We start from the raw sequence: 15963 nt of genomic DNA on the forward strand, positions 1-15963 counted from the left end.
TTCTTATTCAGGCCTATAGACTGATCATAAGTAATGGGTTTGACTTGGGTCACCTAGAAAATAGTGATCATGTGGGTCTTGATAAAAACTTAGTTTTTGGAAGTTACTGTTGTTTGGTGTTTACGAGGAGAGAGTGTGAATGTGTTTTCCTTACCTTGCAGATTTCCAGTGAAGAAATATTAACCAAGAAGGAACAATTGTCTGAGGCACTTCAAACCATGCAGCTCTTTTTAGCTAAACATGGAGACAAGTATGTTGATTATCATTAGATCTTTTATTTAATATAAGAAAGTGGTCTTAAAAACTTACGGCAAAATAGAAGATGGTAAATTTTAGTTGAGGTTTTTAAAATGGAACTTAATCACAAATTTACCTAGTAATGTAATTATGAAAGATTATAAATTTAGCAATTGTCACTTTTAGTCTTAACAGAAGCCTGAAATGTACTTATTATCCCCATATATTACTGATAAGAAACAGGCTCAGAGAGGTTAAGGGTCAATACCTAGTGGGTTGTGAAGACTTCAAGCCGAGTCTTAATACAAAGTAGTACTCTGAGACTTGCCTTTTGGAAAATGTGTATAAATATCTTCATTTTCTTATCTGAGACCTGTGGCAACCTGACTTCTCATATTTTGGTCCTACTTTTTGCAGTAAGGCACTTTATATATTTTAGCTAATGCCTCAGGCAGGGAAGGAATCCACCCTTTTCTTTTTTCTTTCTTTTTTAAGTATCTCATGATAAATATGTTTACTGTGGGTGAAGACTGCATATTTGAAGACACAAGGGCATTTTTAAAACCCAGTAAGTGATGCTTTCAGGATGTAAACAGAACTGCGAGCTGGAATCTTCTCTGTGGTTCTCAAGACTCCTCCTCATCTTGAATTTTAGAAATTGTCCCTGTAGATTTAAGGATTTGAATCTACTCTTTAATTAAACCCTTTTTGGCTGTCCTCTTTAGGATTATTTCATAATGTTTTTGTATTGTATCTTAGAGAGTTAGGTTAATTTCCTAATAAATTTCCTCTCTATTCATCCTTCAGCTTAAACAAGTTTCATCTTGCGTAATGGCACCTTACTGTCCCTTTTGCATGTTGGGACTAACAATGAGATCTTTCCCTGTTGTTATTTTAGAAACTTGTATATGCTATAGAGGAGCTACTATGTTAGTTTACACCCTATCCTTGAGTCCCTTTTTTATGCAAGAGAAGGGTTCCTAAATGTGTTCAATACCATCCTTCATTTCCATATACAGCCATTCTAAGACCTGAGCAATCTGTCTGTGAGGTTTTATTTTATTGTAGGATGGTGAACTTATTTAGAAGAGTAGTCTACATTGCAAAATCATTGAGCCTAATATGTCATTGTTACACTTGAAGACTTGTATTCCCTCTTTTCATACTTTCTGGTTATTTTAGAATGACAGATGAAGAAAGAAATGAATTGGAAAGACAAGTGAAAGCTCTTCAGGAAAGTTCTAATTTATTCTTTAGTGAATCTTTGAAACAACTACAAGAATCGCAAACCATAGAAGATGCAAAGGTAGAGGAGAAGGTAATATTTTTAATTTTAAAACATGACACTTTCAGAATTCTCAGTTTTATTGCATGATTGGAGAAATACATGTCAATGGTAAAGAAATGACCTTGAATTGTGTACATGGAGAAAACACGGATGGAGTTTAAGTATTTGGCGATTTCAGTGTTGTTTATTAAATGCAGTCTTACACTTGCTGTCATCAGTTTCTGTGACATCTTAATCTCTACCTTGCATGGTAAATGAAAAGAATCATTCATTTTTCTAACTCTTCTCTTTAAAAGCCATTCTTCTATTGCTACATTAGGTATTTTACCGGATAAATAATGATGTCATAAAATACCCTATGAGACATCTCTGAAGATGACATTGGAGTGCTAATGGGATTTGTTTGATTTTTTTGGAGATATCCATGAGATTTATTTTAGTGATACTGGGCCACATATTATAGTAAGGATGCCGTAGCATCTTGTTAAAATATAATAGAAAATCACTTAAAATTTGGCCTGTTCTTAAACTTTTATAACTTGACAATACATATTTACAATATTCAACACAGTATCAATATTCAAAAAGTTATCTCTATATTCATTTCCCTTACTCCTGGAATTCTTTACACATTATTTGTGGTATTTGGGGAGTATGTAACAGTTTTTCTGGTTCATTAGTTTTTGACTGTCTGAAAAAGTCTGTATGCTGTAAACATCAATAGCATGGGGTTTGATACTCTTTTTCATGTTAGACTAATCTCACCCAGTTGCAGAAAGCATGATGGCCTTCTAGGTATGTGTTCTGTTTTCTCACTATCATCATTGACTCTGTGGTGTCTCACTAACCTTGTTAATGTACATAATATTAAGTTTTCAATTCACAGATGCATGTTGTTTTCAAAGCTTTTATCACATCCTGTGCTGTTGAATAGATCACTGACATAGATCACTTGTGCATTTGAGCTGCCTAACATTCACAGCATTGCTGCGCCTTGGTAAGTAGAGGATTTTCATGTTGAAGTGTATTCTTCATTTAAAAAATGCAAACTACGTTTCATGAAACTCTGCCTACCCTGAACCACAGAATGACATGAGAATTTTGTATTTCCTTTCTAGCTGGATAAAGTGATTGCAGGCACCATTGACCAGACAACTGGAGAAGTCCTTTCAGTCTTTCAGGCAGTTTTAAGAGGCTTCGTTGACTATGACACAGGAATCAGGTTGCTTGAGACACAGCTAATGATTTCTGGTCTGATTTCACCAGAATTAAGAAAATGCTTTGACCTCAAAAGTGCTGAAAGTCATGGCCTCATTGATGGGCAAGTCCTGTGCCAACTCGAAGAGCTAAATCAAGCAAAGGAGATTATTTCTGCTGTATCATCTACCACCATCCCAGTGCTGGATGCTCTGGCTCAAGGCACGATATCAGAATCCATGGCCATCAGAGTCCTTGAGATACTGCTTTCTACAGGCTTTCTAGTTATTCCAGCCACAGGAGAACAGTTGACCCTCCAGAAGGCTTTCCAAGAGAACTTGGTTCCCTCAGCATTGTTTTCTAAAGTCCTGGAAAGGCAAAACACGTGCAAAGATCTTATCGATCCATGTACCTCTGAGAAGGTGTCTTTAACAGATATTATACAAAGAAGTATTTTACAGGAAAACACTGGGATGCGGCTTCTACCTGTGAGACCCCAAGAAGCAGGCAGAATAACATTAAAATGTGGAAGAAACATTAGCATTTTAAGGGCAGCTCATGAAGGTCTCATAGACCGGGAAACCATGTTTCGGTTATTAGGCACTCAGCTTCTTTCTGGAGGTCTGATCAGTTGCAACTCTGGTCAAAGAATGACTGTTGAAGAAGCTATGGCAGAAGGGGTGATTGATAGAGACACTGCTAACGGTATTCTAACCTACCAGGTTCAAACAGGTGGAATCATCCACTCAAACCCTGCTAAACGTTTAACTGTAGATGAAGCAGTCCAGTGCGATTTGATAACTTCGAGCAGTGCTCTTTTGGTACTGGAGGCTCAGCGAGGCTACGTGGGACTCATTTGGCCTCACTCGGGTGAAATATTTCCCACATCTTCTTCCTTGCAGCAAAAACTGATTACAAATGAATTGGCATACAAAATCCTGAATGGTAGGCAGAAAATAGCTGCTCTGTATATTCCAGAAACTTCTCAAGTCATTGGTTTGGATGTTGCTCAGCAGCTAGGAATTATAGATAATAATACAGCATCGATTTTAAAAAGTATAATACTTCCTGATAAAATGCCAGATTTGGGAGATTTAGAAGCTTGCAAAAATGCCAGAAGATGGCTCTCTTTTTGTAAATTCCAACCATCTACAGTCCATGATTACAGGCAAGAAGAGGATGATTTTGATGGAGAAGAGCCAGTGGCAACTCAGAGCTCAGAACAAACTAAAAAATTGTTCCTGTCTTATTTGATGATAAATAGCTACATGGATGCAAACACAGGGCAAAGACTTTTGCTGTATGATGGAGACTTGAACGAGGCTGTTGGTATGCTACTGGAAGGCTGTAGTGCAGAATTTGATGAGGACACACCCATAAAAGACTGTATTGGTGTCTTAAGAATCCCTGGTGAATTGCTGAATGATACCCCAAGTAAAGAAAAGGATGAAAGTATAACTTCACCAACTGTTTTTGATACATGTCATTGCAGAGGACCTAAACATAAAGAAATCCCTGGAAACAGAAAGCATGCCTTAGACGAAGAGTTGAATGAAATGGGAAGTAATGATTTTAGGCGTGAATTTTATCAGTCAGGAAAGCTGGCAAATATAATAGCAACAGAGCATAAAGTTAAGATTTCATCCGGTGTGAATGTTCCCAATTCTATATCATGTTTAACACAGCCTGGACTTGGAGAAGTTGGCATGCTTAGCCAAGACTCTGAAAACTTACCTAAAAACTGTGAAAATCAAAGTCAAGTTGAAACAAATGAACATGCAGATGCATGTAGTCATTCTAAAAATACTCAAAACTTTCCAAGTGATTTGATAACAGATTCTATTGTGAAATCAAAAACTAGTAGAATCTGTGATTTTAATGAAACAGAGATTGAAGATAATATAAATAGAGATTCAACCATCTTTGACTATTCTCCCAGGCTGAGTGCCTTGTTAAGTCATGATAAATTGAAGAATGACCAGGGAAGTTTTGATGATGTACCCACTATGAAGGGCAATGAAAATACATGTGAAGCCTCTGCTTTGCCATTCAATGACCAAACCGTGCCATTGGGTAAAAAAATGGGAGAAAAATTGCAAAACCAATTTCTGGGAATAGCAGCTATTAACATCAGTTTGCAGGTAGAGCACTCTGGACAGAAATCTTTAAATATTGGTTATAATGATCCTCAGGGACAATATCACAGCAACAAATATATTTCAGATACTTATGGCGAAGATGAAAAAATGAATGCTGCTTCTCAGCAGGCACCTGAAGACAAGCAAAATGAGTCTGAAGAGCGCTCACATGCCACAGCTGCAAAGGGTGATATCGATAATGCCAACGCATCTCATGTTTGTGGCGCACCATTGCTTGAAGAAACTGTTAGTGCTGGTGACTATGAAACGTCACTACTGGATGATCAGCAGAGAGACACAGAAACAGACACTGATAGCGAGGATGATTTTTATGATACCCCCTTGTTTGAAGATGATGACCATGATTCTCTGCTTCTTGAAGGTGATGATTGTGATTGTCTGCAACCTGAGGACTATGATGCACTGCAAGAGGAAAATGATGGGGCTGCTTCTCCTGGTGATGTTTTCTATGATGCTTCAAAAGGGAATGAAAATTCTACCGTGACTCAGGGGGTATTACTTGATAACTTAAGTATCAGCGGAAAAGCACGGACTCCTCAGGATGTTCTCATAGCTATGGAGAAAGCGGAATTAGGTCCTGGTGAAAGAATACATTTAAATTCAGTTGGCTCATACAAGTACAATGAACAGTTGCTGGAAACTGTGTCAGAAAGGGAAAGTGCAAGTAACCTTGAGGATGATGAGTCTGACTCATTGACTGATGATGAAATTGTAGGAAGAAAAGAGAGCTTCGGTGCATCCTTAATATTTGATGACACTGGCTGTTGGAGAGGAAGAGAAGAGTATGTAACTGGACAAGAATTTAGCTCTGATACTGATATAAATGATTCTCTACAAAATGAAGAAAGTTATGGGGATTTTATATATGACAGTAATGATCAGGGTGATGATGATGGATATGATGATGAGGAGGAGGAAGGAGTAGGACATGAGAATGAAAAGCCCGTGTGCCAAGATGAGGCTGATAGTATGGATGTCCTGCTGGGTGCTACCACAATGAATGAACCGGAAGCTGGCTATGAAAATCAAAGTATTAATAAAACAGTTCTGCTGGATAAAAAGCACACTTCTAGTCCTTTAGAAAAACAGCAAAATGTAAATACTTTACAGCTAGAATCAAGTAGTAAAAGTAGTTCAGTTACTGAAAGAAACAGTTTTCCAGAATATACAACTGAGGTTGTTAGAAAAAGCAAAGAAAATCTGTTAAATCATGAGATGGCCCTTAAAGATATGTTGCTGCCTATCAGTAAAGACACTGAATCAGAACACAACTTTAGCCCTGTAGGTATTTTACATAATACTGATACCACTTCAACTTCTGAATTAGATAGTGAGCTAATGAACACAGAAGTTAAATTTATTCAAGGGCCAGAATCTGCTGACTTTGGGAAAGGTGATAAATATTTTGAGAATGTGATGCATCAAGTTGACTTATCTCTTGATGAAATCGTTTGTTCTGAGCCTGATTTAATAGGAAGACCTGCTGAGGAAAGCCATTTGTCATCCGTGGTCCCTGTAACTGATAAAGATCATCAAGGAAATGGAAGAGATCTAATTAAAAAGAGAGATGACAAAAGCAATATACTAATAGAAGATGAAACATCAATTCATAAAATGCGGTCAGGTGAAGGAGAAGGGCTTATAGAAGGTCTAATAGAAGATAACAAATATCTCAAACTTTTGCCTGGTAAAAGTACAAGGGAGAGTCTTGATTTAGTCAATAGTCAGTTTCCACAAATCACAAACAATGAAGAACATACTCAGAATGGAAGCCTTAAAAAAGCAACCGTAACTTTTAAAGATGAACCAAAGAATCTACAAACAGTGGTTATTAAAAGTCCTGTTCAATTTGAGAATCTTGAAGAAATATTTGACTCATCAGTTTCCAAAGTGATCCATGACATTACTTCAGATGTTACATTGTCTGAAGGGAATACAAGTACTGAGAAAGAGCCCTTCACCGATGGACCTGAGAAAAAGCTTGATCTGTTTACTTGTTTAAAAGATTGTGCAAAAAATGTAACAGCAAAAGATGTCCTGAAACCAAGTGAAGATATTCCAAGGTCTATCCTAGTAGCTTCCCCTCCCATGAAAGAACACTTAGAATTAGGAGTTGATAATGCAAAAGAAAAGGCAACCCTAACCCAAGAAGGCTCACCTGTAAATGAGATGGTTCAACAGCATGATCTTTATACTAAAGGTGTCTCAGAAGGAGGATTGGAATTTCCTCAGTTCACACCAGAAAGAAACGAAAGCACACTTTCAATCTTACCTCTTAGAAATGTGGAAGGCCTTGGGGAAAATACTGATATTGGGCAGCTGGGACTCTGTGCAAATGGAATAAGAAGTGATAACTCCAGTCACACTTCAAGCACTGGCTACTCCTTCTTAGAAATGAACAAAAACAAAGAAATAATTGAGCAACAACCACGAAAAGAACAAGCCTTGTCTCCAGGATTCCAAGAAAAGGAGGTTCAGATTCCTGAATTATCTCAGGTACTTGTTGAGGATGTAAAGGGCATCTTAAACAGTAGATTGAAGGAAGGTCATACAAATCCTCAAGAGGTTGGAGAACCTTCAGCCTGTGCAGACACTAAAATTTTAATTCAAAGTTTAATTAAAAGGGTTAGCACATCACAGTTGGTGAATGAGGCATCCAATGTGCCCAGCGACTCAAAGATCAGTGACACTATGGGAGTCTCCCACCTGAAGAACTCACCAGAACTAAGAGCAGAGTTTAGAGACGATCCATTGTGCATTGCAAATCTTAAGCCTGAGCTTCTCCTTGATATACTTAAGCAGAATCAGTATAGCCCAAAAGTTATAGGAGCATTTGAATTGATGAAAGAATTAACTCAGATGGAGTATGATCTAGAGGAAAGAGGTATTAAATCGAAAGTACTTCCACTGCAACTTGAAAATATTTTCTACAAGCTGCTTGCTGATGGATATTCAGAGAAAGCAGAACTGGCGGGAGACTTAAATCAAAGAGCATCTCCTACTTCTGAGATGGTAGATGAAAAGCCACACATTCTTGATGATCTTAAAAGCAAAGAAGGAAACCATGGTCCCCTTAATTTACAAAATATCAAAGAAATTGGACAAGAAACCTCTACTGTCTGTGCATCAGCCTTGCCAAAAGGTGAGAAGCTGGAGGAGCAATGCAATGATTTCCCAAACTATTTGGGATGCATTTCAAGGTCAAAAGAAATGACTTCTGGCGATAACTCAATGGAACAAGTAAGTTGACTTTATGTTTTATATTGGAGTAGCTGCTTGATATACTTGGGAGTAATCCCATACATTTGATTTGCTGTAAAAACCTGCATGAAGACTATTGAATTAAAATATCCCAATTTGTGTTTAGTTTTCCAGTGAGTTACAGCAGTGTCTACAGCACACGTCAAAAATGCAGGAATATTTGGCTTTGCTTCAAGATATGAAACCCCCTATAGACAACCCAGAGCCTCTGGATAACAATCTGGAAGCTTTGAAGTATCAGCTTAAACAGTTAGAGGTAAGAATTGTCTGTTCCTGTTAGGGATGGTCGTCAGCTGATGTTAATTTGGAAAAGTAAGCAGAGCGCTTTTATGTTTTGAATGTTAGTTGATTATTTGTGTTTCTCACTAAATAGTTGTGGGATGTATATTTTTTGCAGACATTTGAATTGGGATTGGCTCCAATTGCTGTTATTTTAAGAAAAGACATGAAGTTGGCAGAAGAGTTTTTAAAGTCCCTTCCCAGTGACTTCCCCAAAGGACATCTTGAGGACTTGAGTAGAAGCCACCAAAGTTTACAGAATGCCTTCTCTTCACTCGGCAACGTGTCTTCAGAAAGAATGAAACACATCATGCTCGCAATTGACTGTGAAATGGTAGGCATCAAAATGTTTCACACTGAGTCAAATTTGAGTTTTGAAGAAAAGCTGATTATTTAAAAATTTAGCCATAAGATGAAGTGTTTTATTTTCAGAGGGTTAAGCTCTTCAAACAGAATCTTCATTTGTAGGAATTTGAAATTTGGGGACTGACAGAAATGGATACACAATTTTGTTTTCTAGTCAAAACTAGCAGTTTCCCATGAAGAATTTCTGTATAAACTTAAGTCGTTCTCGCATTGGATATCAGAGAAGAGCAAATCTGTGAAGGATATGGAGACTGCGAATGTTCAAGATACCGAATATATAAAGAAAAGTTTGGAGTTTCTCAAGGCAAGTATCAAAATAAGTAAGACAAAGCAAATTTAAAAACTTGTGGATTTAATATAACACATGGTTAGAAAAAAATATGACTTTGCTAAAGCTATAAGCTATTATTTCCATTCTTGGTCTCTAAAAGATGTTTGTTCATAATTGACACCACTATAACATAATCATAACCTAATGGATGTCATTTTGATGCTATCTCAACTGCCTTATCGAACTTTTACTACCACTGACATGTTGATATTTGTATTTATGTATTTATTTATATATTAGTCAAATCCATAATAGTATAAATACATCATAGAATGAGTAGTATTTATACTGGTACATTAGTCATTTTTGTCATGCTTTTTTTTTTTCCCCCAAGTTTTTAATTTGAACAGCATGCCTAATGAATGATGGTTAGGCTCCTGCCTCCTGGTTTGTGAGTCAAAAAACTGAAGTTCTGGCCCATTTAAATCACATTGCAAATTCCGCATGGTCTTGTTTATCTGCTACCACAATTACATGGATACTATAAATATTAGCAAGCAATATTTTAATGTTGATGTTTCTCTTCGTTGTGCTAAATGGACATCAGTTGGATCTTCACTTTTTGTCAGAGTTGCATTTTAGTGTGATGTAGCAGGCAAGGTTAAAATATTCTTGGAGCAGTTACCTTTTTATATAGTATTAATTACCACAGTATTTAAATAATTTCATCATTATCATTTATACTAGATGATGAGTAGATTTTTGACTAATTGAAAAATGGAAGAATATCAATAAAACCTTGAGTCCTTGACATATGAAACATATTTTAAAAGCTGAATATTATTGTTAGTGTAAACTTTATATTATGGCTTAATCCCCTGTCGGTCACTTGTACTGCTTTCTTCACAGAATGTGTTAAAAGACCTCGGACATACCAAAATGCAGCTGGAGACCACGGCCTTCGATGTGCAGTTCTTCATTTCTGAATATGCACAAGATCTGTCTCCCAACCAGAGCAAACAACTGCTGAGGCTCTTAAATACAACTCAGAAGTGTTTTCTTGATGTACAGGAATCAGTAACCACCCAGGTGGAACATTTAGAGACTCAGTTACAGCTAGAACAAGACCTTGGTGATCAGAAGGTTTGCCTTTCTTTGTGGAGTTAGAATTCTTTGTTTTTAGTTCTTCAGTGTGAAACATATCATGTAGACACCCAGGGATTATGGCACAATAGGAAAGATTTTCTGGAAAGGCAGTTCATGGATGGGGTATATATAATGTAGAGATTCTACAATATATCATAATATTATTTTCTGTAAAAATTCATTGATTTTAATTTTCATCACTCCCTAAAACTACTGTTTTCAGGTGAGAGAGTTCACTCCTTCCCTAGGAGTAGGTTATATGGGTGCATTCAGAAATGTCAAGGGGTAGATGGATGAACATACGGATAAAGAAGTTTGAGGGTATCTTTCTCCTCTAGGAGGCAGTATGGCCCAGCAGTTCAGAGCCTGAGCGCTGGAGCCAGACTGCCTGAGTTTACATCCCAGCTGCTCCGTTCACTACTGTGTGACCTAGGGCAAGTCACTTAGCCAGTTTCCTCATTGGTAAATTGATAATAGTAACAGTGTTTTCCTGGTAGTATTGTAAGCATTGATTAAAAAACAAATGAATAGAAAACAGTACCTTGCCCAGTATATGTTAAGCTCCTCGTAAATATGCTCTATGGCTATGAGATGAATAACTAGTATGTGTATATATATATATACCAGGGGTGCCGAGAAAACGTATATACATTTTAAGAGATGATATCTATGCTCAAGCAGTAGTTCGCCATAATCAGAAGTGTCTAGAAGCTGATGGTAACCACTTTGAGCACCTGTTGTAATTGCAGAAGTCAAACGTGACTTGTATTCATCTTTCATTATCGGTATATACTGAGTATTACCATTTTAATACAATTTTTTCCTTTCTGAAAATGTGTATACATTTTTTGACACCCTCTGTCTAGTAGGAAAATAAAAGATGCAAGTAATTGACATGAAATAAATCTCTTAGAAATATTTAATGAATTATATCAGAGTGCTGAATCCAATAGCAATCGATAATGAACAAAGAGGTGGGGATGGAATTAGACATAGTGATTAAGTAAAAATGTTGCATGCAGTGTCCTTTGTATTATTTCTTGAAGCACCCAGGCATTGTCTCTAGCATGATAACCTGTATGCACATATCAAATATATTAACAGACAATCATGACTAACTTCTGTTTTGATATCCTTTTACAGAATTAATTGTGTGTGTCGCAGGTTTCAAGAGCTTAAGAAAATGGAATGTCTCTTCCTGTCGGTCAGAAGTTCCATCTCTCACACATGTGCATGGCCAGTATTCTGTTGAGCAGTTTCATCCAAACATGATCTCTTTCCTTGTATATGGGACATGCTCTTACTTTCTGTGTCACCTGGCTCAGTTTGTACCCCACTGCTATCATGTTTACAGCATACTTAGAAAAGCTTATTTAGAGGAAACTTGCAAAATGTGTTCTAATAAGGAGCTATCACAATAGTGAGTTTATGACCACCATTTAAGATGCTTTGGTTTTGCTCCTTTTTAGATGGTGGCAGAGCGTCAGCAGGAATACAAACAGAAACTTCAAGGGATATGTGATCTCCTTACACAAACTGAAAATCGCCTGATTGGTCACCAGGAAGCCTTCGTGATTGGAGATGGCACAGTTGAATTAAAGAAGTACCAGTCCAAGCAAGAGGTAGAATTTGGTTTTGCCTTGGCAGCTCCATGTTGATGTTAAGTTTGGTTACTGTTATTTGGAAAACAGTTAGGATTATTGAAAAAGCAATCATTTTTAACTTTTCTGAGGCAAGGCATACCTAGATGCCGCTGAGCTTCCAGAGCTATAAGCTTTATACAAAGAGTTCTATATCCAACCTCAAGCTAGCCAAGTAATTTTCTTGACTAGTGTTTGGTGATATATTGAGTGGTGGAGATATAAAGAAGGTATGATCGTGGAAGTATCTTATGTGATGAGTTAAAACTTGGATCCTTTTAAGACCAGTGCACTCACTCGCAAATCATGTGAAATAGCCATCAGTTTGGGTTCTTTCTCTTGTTTATTCCTTTCATCTTTCTCTGCAATTTGTCCCTTTTCATTGAAGGAACAAACAGTAATGACAGATAAAGATATCTTTATTTTAGTGTCAGAAGAAAGAATATTCTCATCGTAACTATTGGGTTGTCGCAGAAGTCATGACACATTTTTGCATTGAAAAACAGAAAAATACGTCATGACTTTCCCAACGACCCAATAGTTATCTCTTGGTCCAAATTCCAGACTCTACACATTGTTAGCTTTATAATTTAATCATTTTGAACCTCAGTTTCTTCATTGGTCATAATTCCATTGCTATGTTATTGTATGAGTTAAGTAAATATTGTGTGTTAAGTGACGAGCACAGTTAATGTCAGTAGCAATTCAACAAGCAGTATCTCTTTCGATTTAAATACTTCTCAGAAAAATTTGAGGAAGCTTAAAATAAAAGGATGGATACATAATATGAAAGTTCAGTCACAGTGCAATACAGAGAATGAAAATACAAAGTAAAGGAGGAAGAGGAGGAAAAATTACACAGAGAAATCTAAATGGAGGAAAGTTATAAGTGCTGAGGGTGGTTCTTTTTTTTTAGTTTCAGGTATACAAAACAATGTAATAGTTAGACATTTACACCCCTCACAAAGTGATAACCCCTCTCCCCCATTCTCCTACCCCTCTGACATCGTATGTAGCTGTTGCAATTCCATTGGAGAGTTCTTAATCTTGAACTTCCTAACAGCTGAGGCAAAGAAGCAAACATTACATATTGTAGAGCTCTAATGTTTAGAAGAGATTATCTTAGTATAGAAATTACCTTAGGAACAACATAGCTCATAACTTGGAGAACTATCTGTTTTTATTCTGAGTGGTAGATACACATTAAAACATAAATGTTTAGAAATGGATTAAATAACATGGTCAGGTATTTAAAGGCTTTTATAAATGAGCTCCCAAAATGTAAAAATATCTGATATGTGCCAATTTATATACATTATATACTGAGTACTTTATTGTTTTCAATGTTTTACAACCCACATCTCTTTGTTAAACATGATAATCTCATACCTTTCTTTAATGCTGTTTCAGATTTCAAATTATATTAAGTATTGTGACACATAAACCAACTCAAATTAACATATTGAATATGCTTTTTCAGTCTACACTTGCTAGATTCTCCTTTTCTGCTCACCCCCTCTTTTGGAATTACAACTGTGGAAAAATTAAATCAGTAATAATTTAATAAGATTTATTTTCCTTTTGTGTTATAAGGAATTACAGAAAGATATGCAAGGAAGTGCACAGGCTTTGACAGAAATAATGAAAACCACAGAGAACTTCTTAAAAGAGAATGGCGAAAAGCTGTCACAAGAAGATAAGGCTTTGATTGAACAGAAACTTAACGAAGCTAAGATAAAGTGTGAACAGCTTAATTTAAAGGCAGAACAGTCAAAAAAGGAGCTGGATAAAGTCATGACAACAGCCATCAAGGAAGAAACTGAAAAGGTCCTTATTTAAATATGGGGTACACTTTTGCTTGTTGAAAATGATTAGTGTAATAGTTTCTTGATTTATTAAGTGATATCGGGTAGTGGTAAGCAATTATCAATGAGTACCTGGACTAGAATTCTGGGTTTCCAGGATTGTAATTGACCAAACACTATGGTAAGTTTGAAGAATTGGCTTTGCTTAATTGTTTAAAAGAAATTTAAGTGGGATTATGAGACTTGTGAAATGTGTGGGGACTCATTAATTACTATAGTTAAAATTTAGGAATGTATTTTTAAGACCAGTGGAAACTTCAAAGCAATTTCCAGTTTCTCTAAGGTTTCATTTCAATGTGTTCAGTTTTCAGTGTGTGTCAGTTTTTAGTATCCCCATTCTAGTTTTTGAATGATCTAAATATTTGCCTTTAAGATGTCTTAAAACTAATACCTTGGCCCATATTCAGAATACCCATTGTGACTCCCACCCCAGGTTGCAGCTGAGAAGCAGCTGGAAGAGAGCAAAAACAAAATAGAGAACCTTTTGGACTGGTTGTCAAATGTTGACAAAGACTCAGAAAGGGTGGGACTGAAACAGACACAGGTGATTGAACAGAATGGGACTCATTTTCAAGAAGGTGATGGCAAGTCGGCGATTGGAGAAGAGGATGAAGTTAATGGTAACCTGTTGGAAATGGATGTTGATGGGCCAGTTGGAACCACTGAGGAGAACCTGAACCAGCAATACCAGAAAGTGAAGGTTTGTTGTCTTAAACTTAATAATATTGTAAAATTCTATTTTTAGCTTGGTAAACACAGAAAAACAACTTAGCACATGCGTTATTTTTTCAAACCTTAATGACCATTGAGAATAAAGTCCTTTTTTTTTCTTAGGTTCATCATTATGTCAAATATAAGTTATTGTGAGAATTCCAAGCAAGTCAAAAACAATGAGAAATCATTCATTAAATATGTCATTCTTATAAGTGAAGCAGAGTTATAATTAATAGAAGTAATAATAATAATAATAACAAGATTTATAGAGCAAATTACAGTGGGCCAGGCACTCTCTTAAGTTCTTCCCATTTTAATACATTTAATTTTCCCAGCTCTTTGAGATTATTATTCTCATTTTACAGGTGGGGAAACTAAAGCCTACAGAAGGAAGCTAACTCGTCCACAGTGACACATTCAGTAAGGGATGGGGTGGACTTAAAACTAGGCCCTGAGCTCAGTCACTGCTGCCTTCTAATCAATGTTCGTAGAGCAGCTTGCTGTGATGTTCCCTCTGGTCCTCGGCTCATCTCTATGGTGAATGCTGTTATTGAGAAGAGGAATGAGAGGTTTTTTTAAAAATTCACTGCCTGATGGAAATCAAAACTAACGTTAATGCTACTCAAAGGCAACTTTTGAAAACCATTTTAAAGTGTCACGTAATTGATCATTTTATTTTGGTGTTTGGCGTTTGGTAGTGAGATAGCTGGACTTTTAGGAACTTCTGCCGTTCCTCCAAGTTGGAGTCTTTGGAATAAGATGCTGTCGGTGAGGTTCCAATGTTACAGGAAATATAAATTAAACCAGAAGAAGGGTGACAGTATTTACTGTATCACAATGTCAAGGGGCTATTACAGGACCTTACTGTAATTGCCTCTTGTAATGAAAATATCTAATGAATTCCTGAAGGAACCTTGCGAGTCAGTTACAGAGAAAGCAGTAAAGGTTAGTGAAATAGTGACCCAAATAGTGAAAAATACCCGTGGGCGGACTCAAACATAAAGATGCCTCACAGGAAAGTCTTTGTTTTTAGTCACAGCATGACATTTGCTTTCTGATTTTTTTAACTTCTATGAATATGAGACTCTGAATATACTTTATAAATTCCTCATTTCGTAGAGAAATGGCCGAAGGGCCTAGCCAGGGTTCTGTGTCCAGATCTTTTAGCTGTGCCTCATGTGCCACACGCCCTATGCCAGCCTCTCTTCCTCCTACAGCCTGAGTTTTCTCAGTGTAAAAGGAATGGGATGAATCAGAAAGTTTATAAGGTATTCTGTATGTGTGTCCAACCTACCATGTGCAAAAGACCGACCAGAGGATAGTGTTTGTATATAACTTGAATATCAAAGACACAGCCTGTGGGAGAAAAATGATTTAGACAAAACATTTTTCATTTGCCCACAGTGTGGCAGGCACTGTTTACAGACAGTGAGTATACAAATATTAATGAGTCTGTTCTCAGCTGACTGATTGGGATGCGACTTGAAACGGAACCATTGCTCTATAGCAGTGCTCCTCAGTCCTTTCCACTTCATAGCAT

General features: G+C 36.7%; 1 protein-coding gene across 1 annotated transcript in view; it reads left to right on the top strand.

Annotated features, from left to right (window-relative positions):
* DST (dystonin) overlaps positions 1-15963 on the top strand; it is a gene marked incomplete at its 3' end in the record, with an annotated part of 435221 nt that overhangs the window by 332123 nt on the left and 87135 nt on the right. The window contains exons 32-41 of the mRNA XM_019624589.1: positions 162-250; positions 1420-1555; positions 2644-8121; positions 8249-8398; positions 8540-8755; positions 8942-9091; positions 9968-10201; positions 11674-11826; positions 13438-13671; positions 14143-14409. Of these exons, the coding sequence (XP_019480134.1) occupies positions 162-250; positions 1420-1555; positions 2644-8121; positions 8249-8398; positions 8540-8755; positions 8942-9091; positions 9968-10201; positions 11674-11826; positions 13438-13671; positions 14143-14409 (7107 nt within the window). The remainder of the gene's footprint in view (positions 1-161; positions 251-1419; positions 1556-2643; positions 8122-8248; positions 8399-8539; positions 8756-8941; positions 9092-9967; positions 10202-11673; positions 11827-13437; positions 13672-14142; positions 14410-15963) is intronic.

Source organism: Hipposideros armiger, unplaced genomic scaffold (assembly GCF_001890085.2).
Source record: "Hipposideros armiger isolate ML-2016 unplaced genomic scaffold, ASM189008v1 scaffold_595, whole genome shotgun sequence".
Lineage (NCBI taxonomy): Eukaryota > Metazoa > Chordata > Mammalia > Chiroptera > Hipposideridae > Hipposideros > Hipposideros armiger.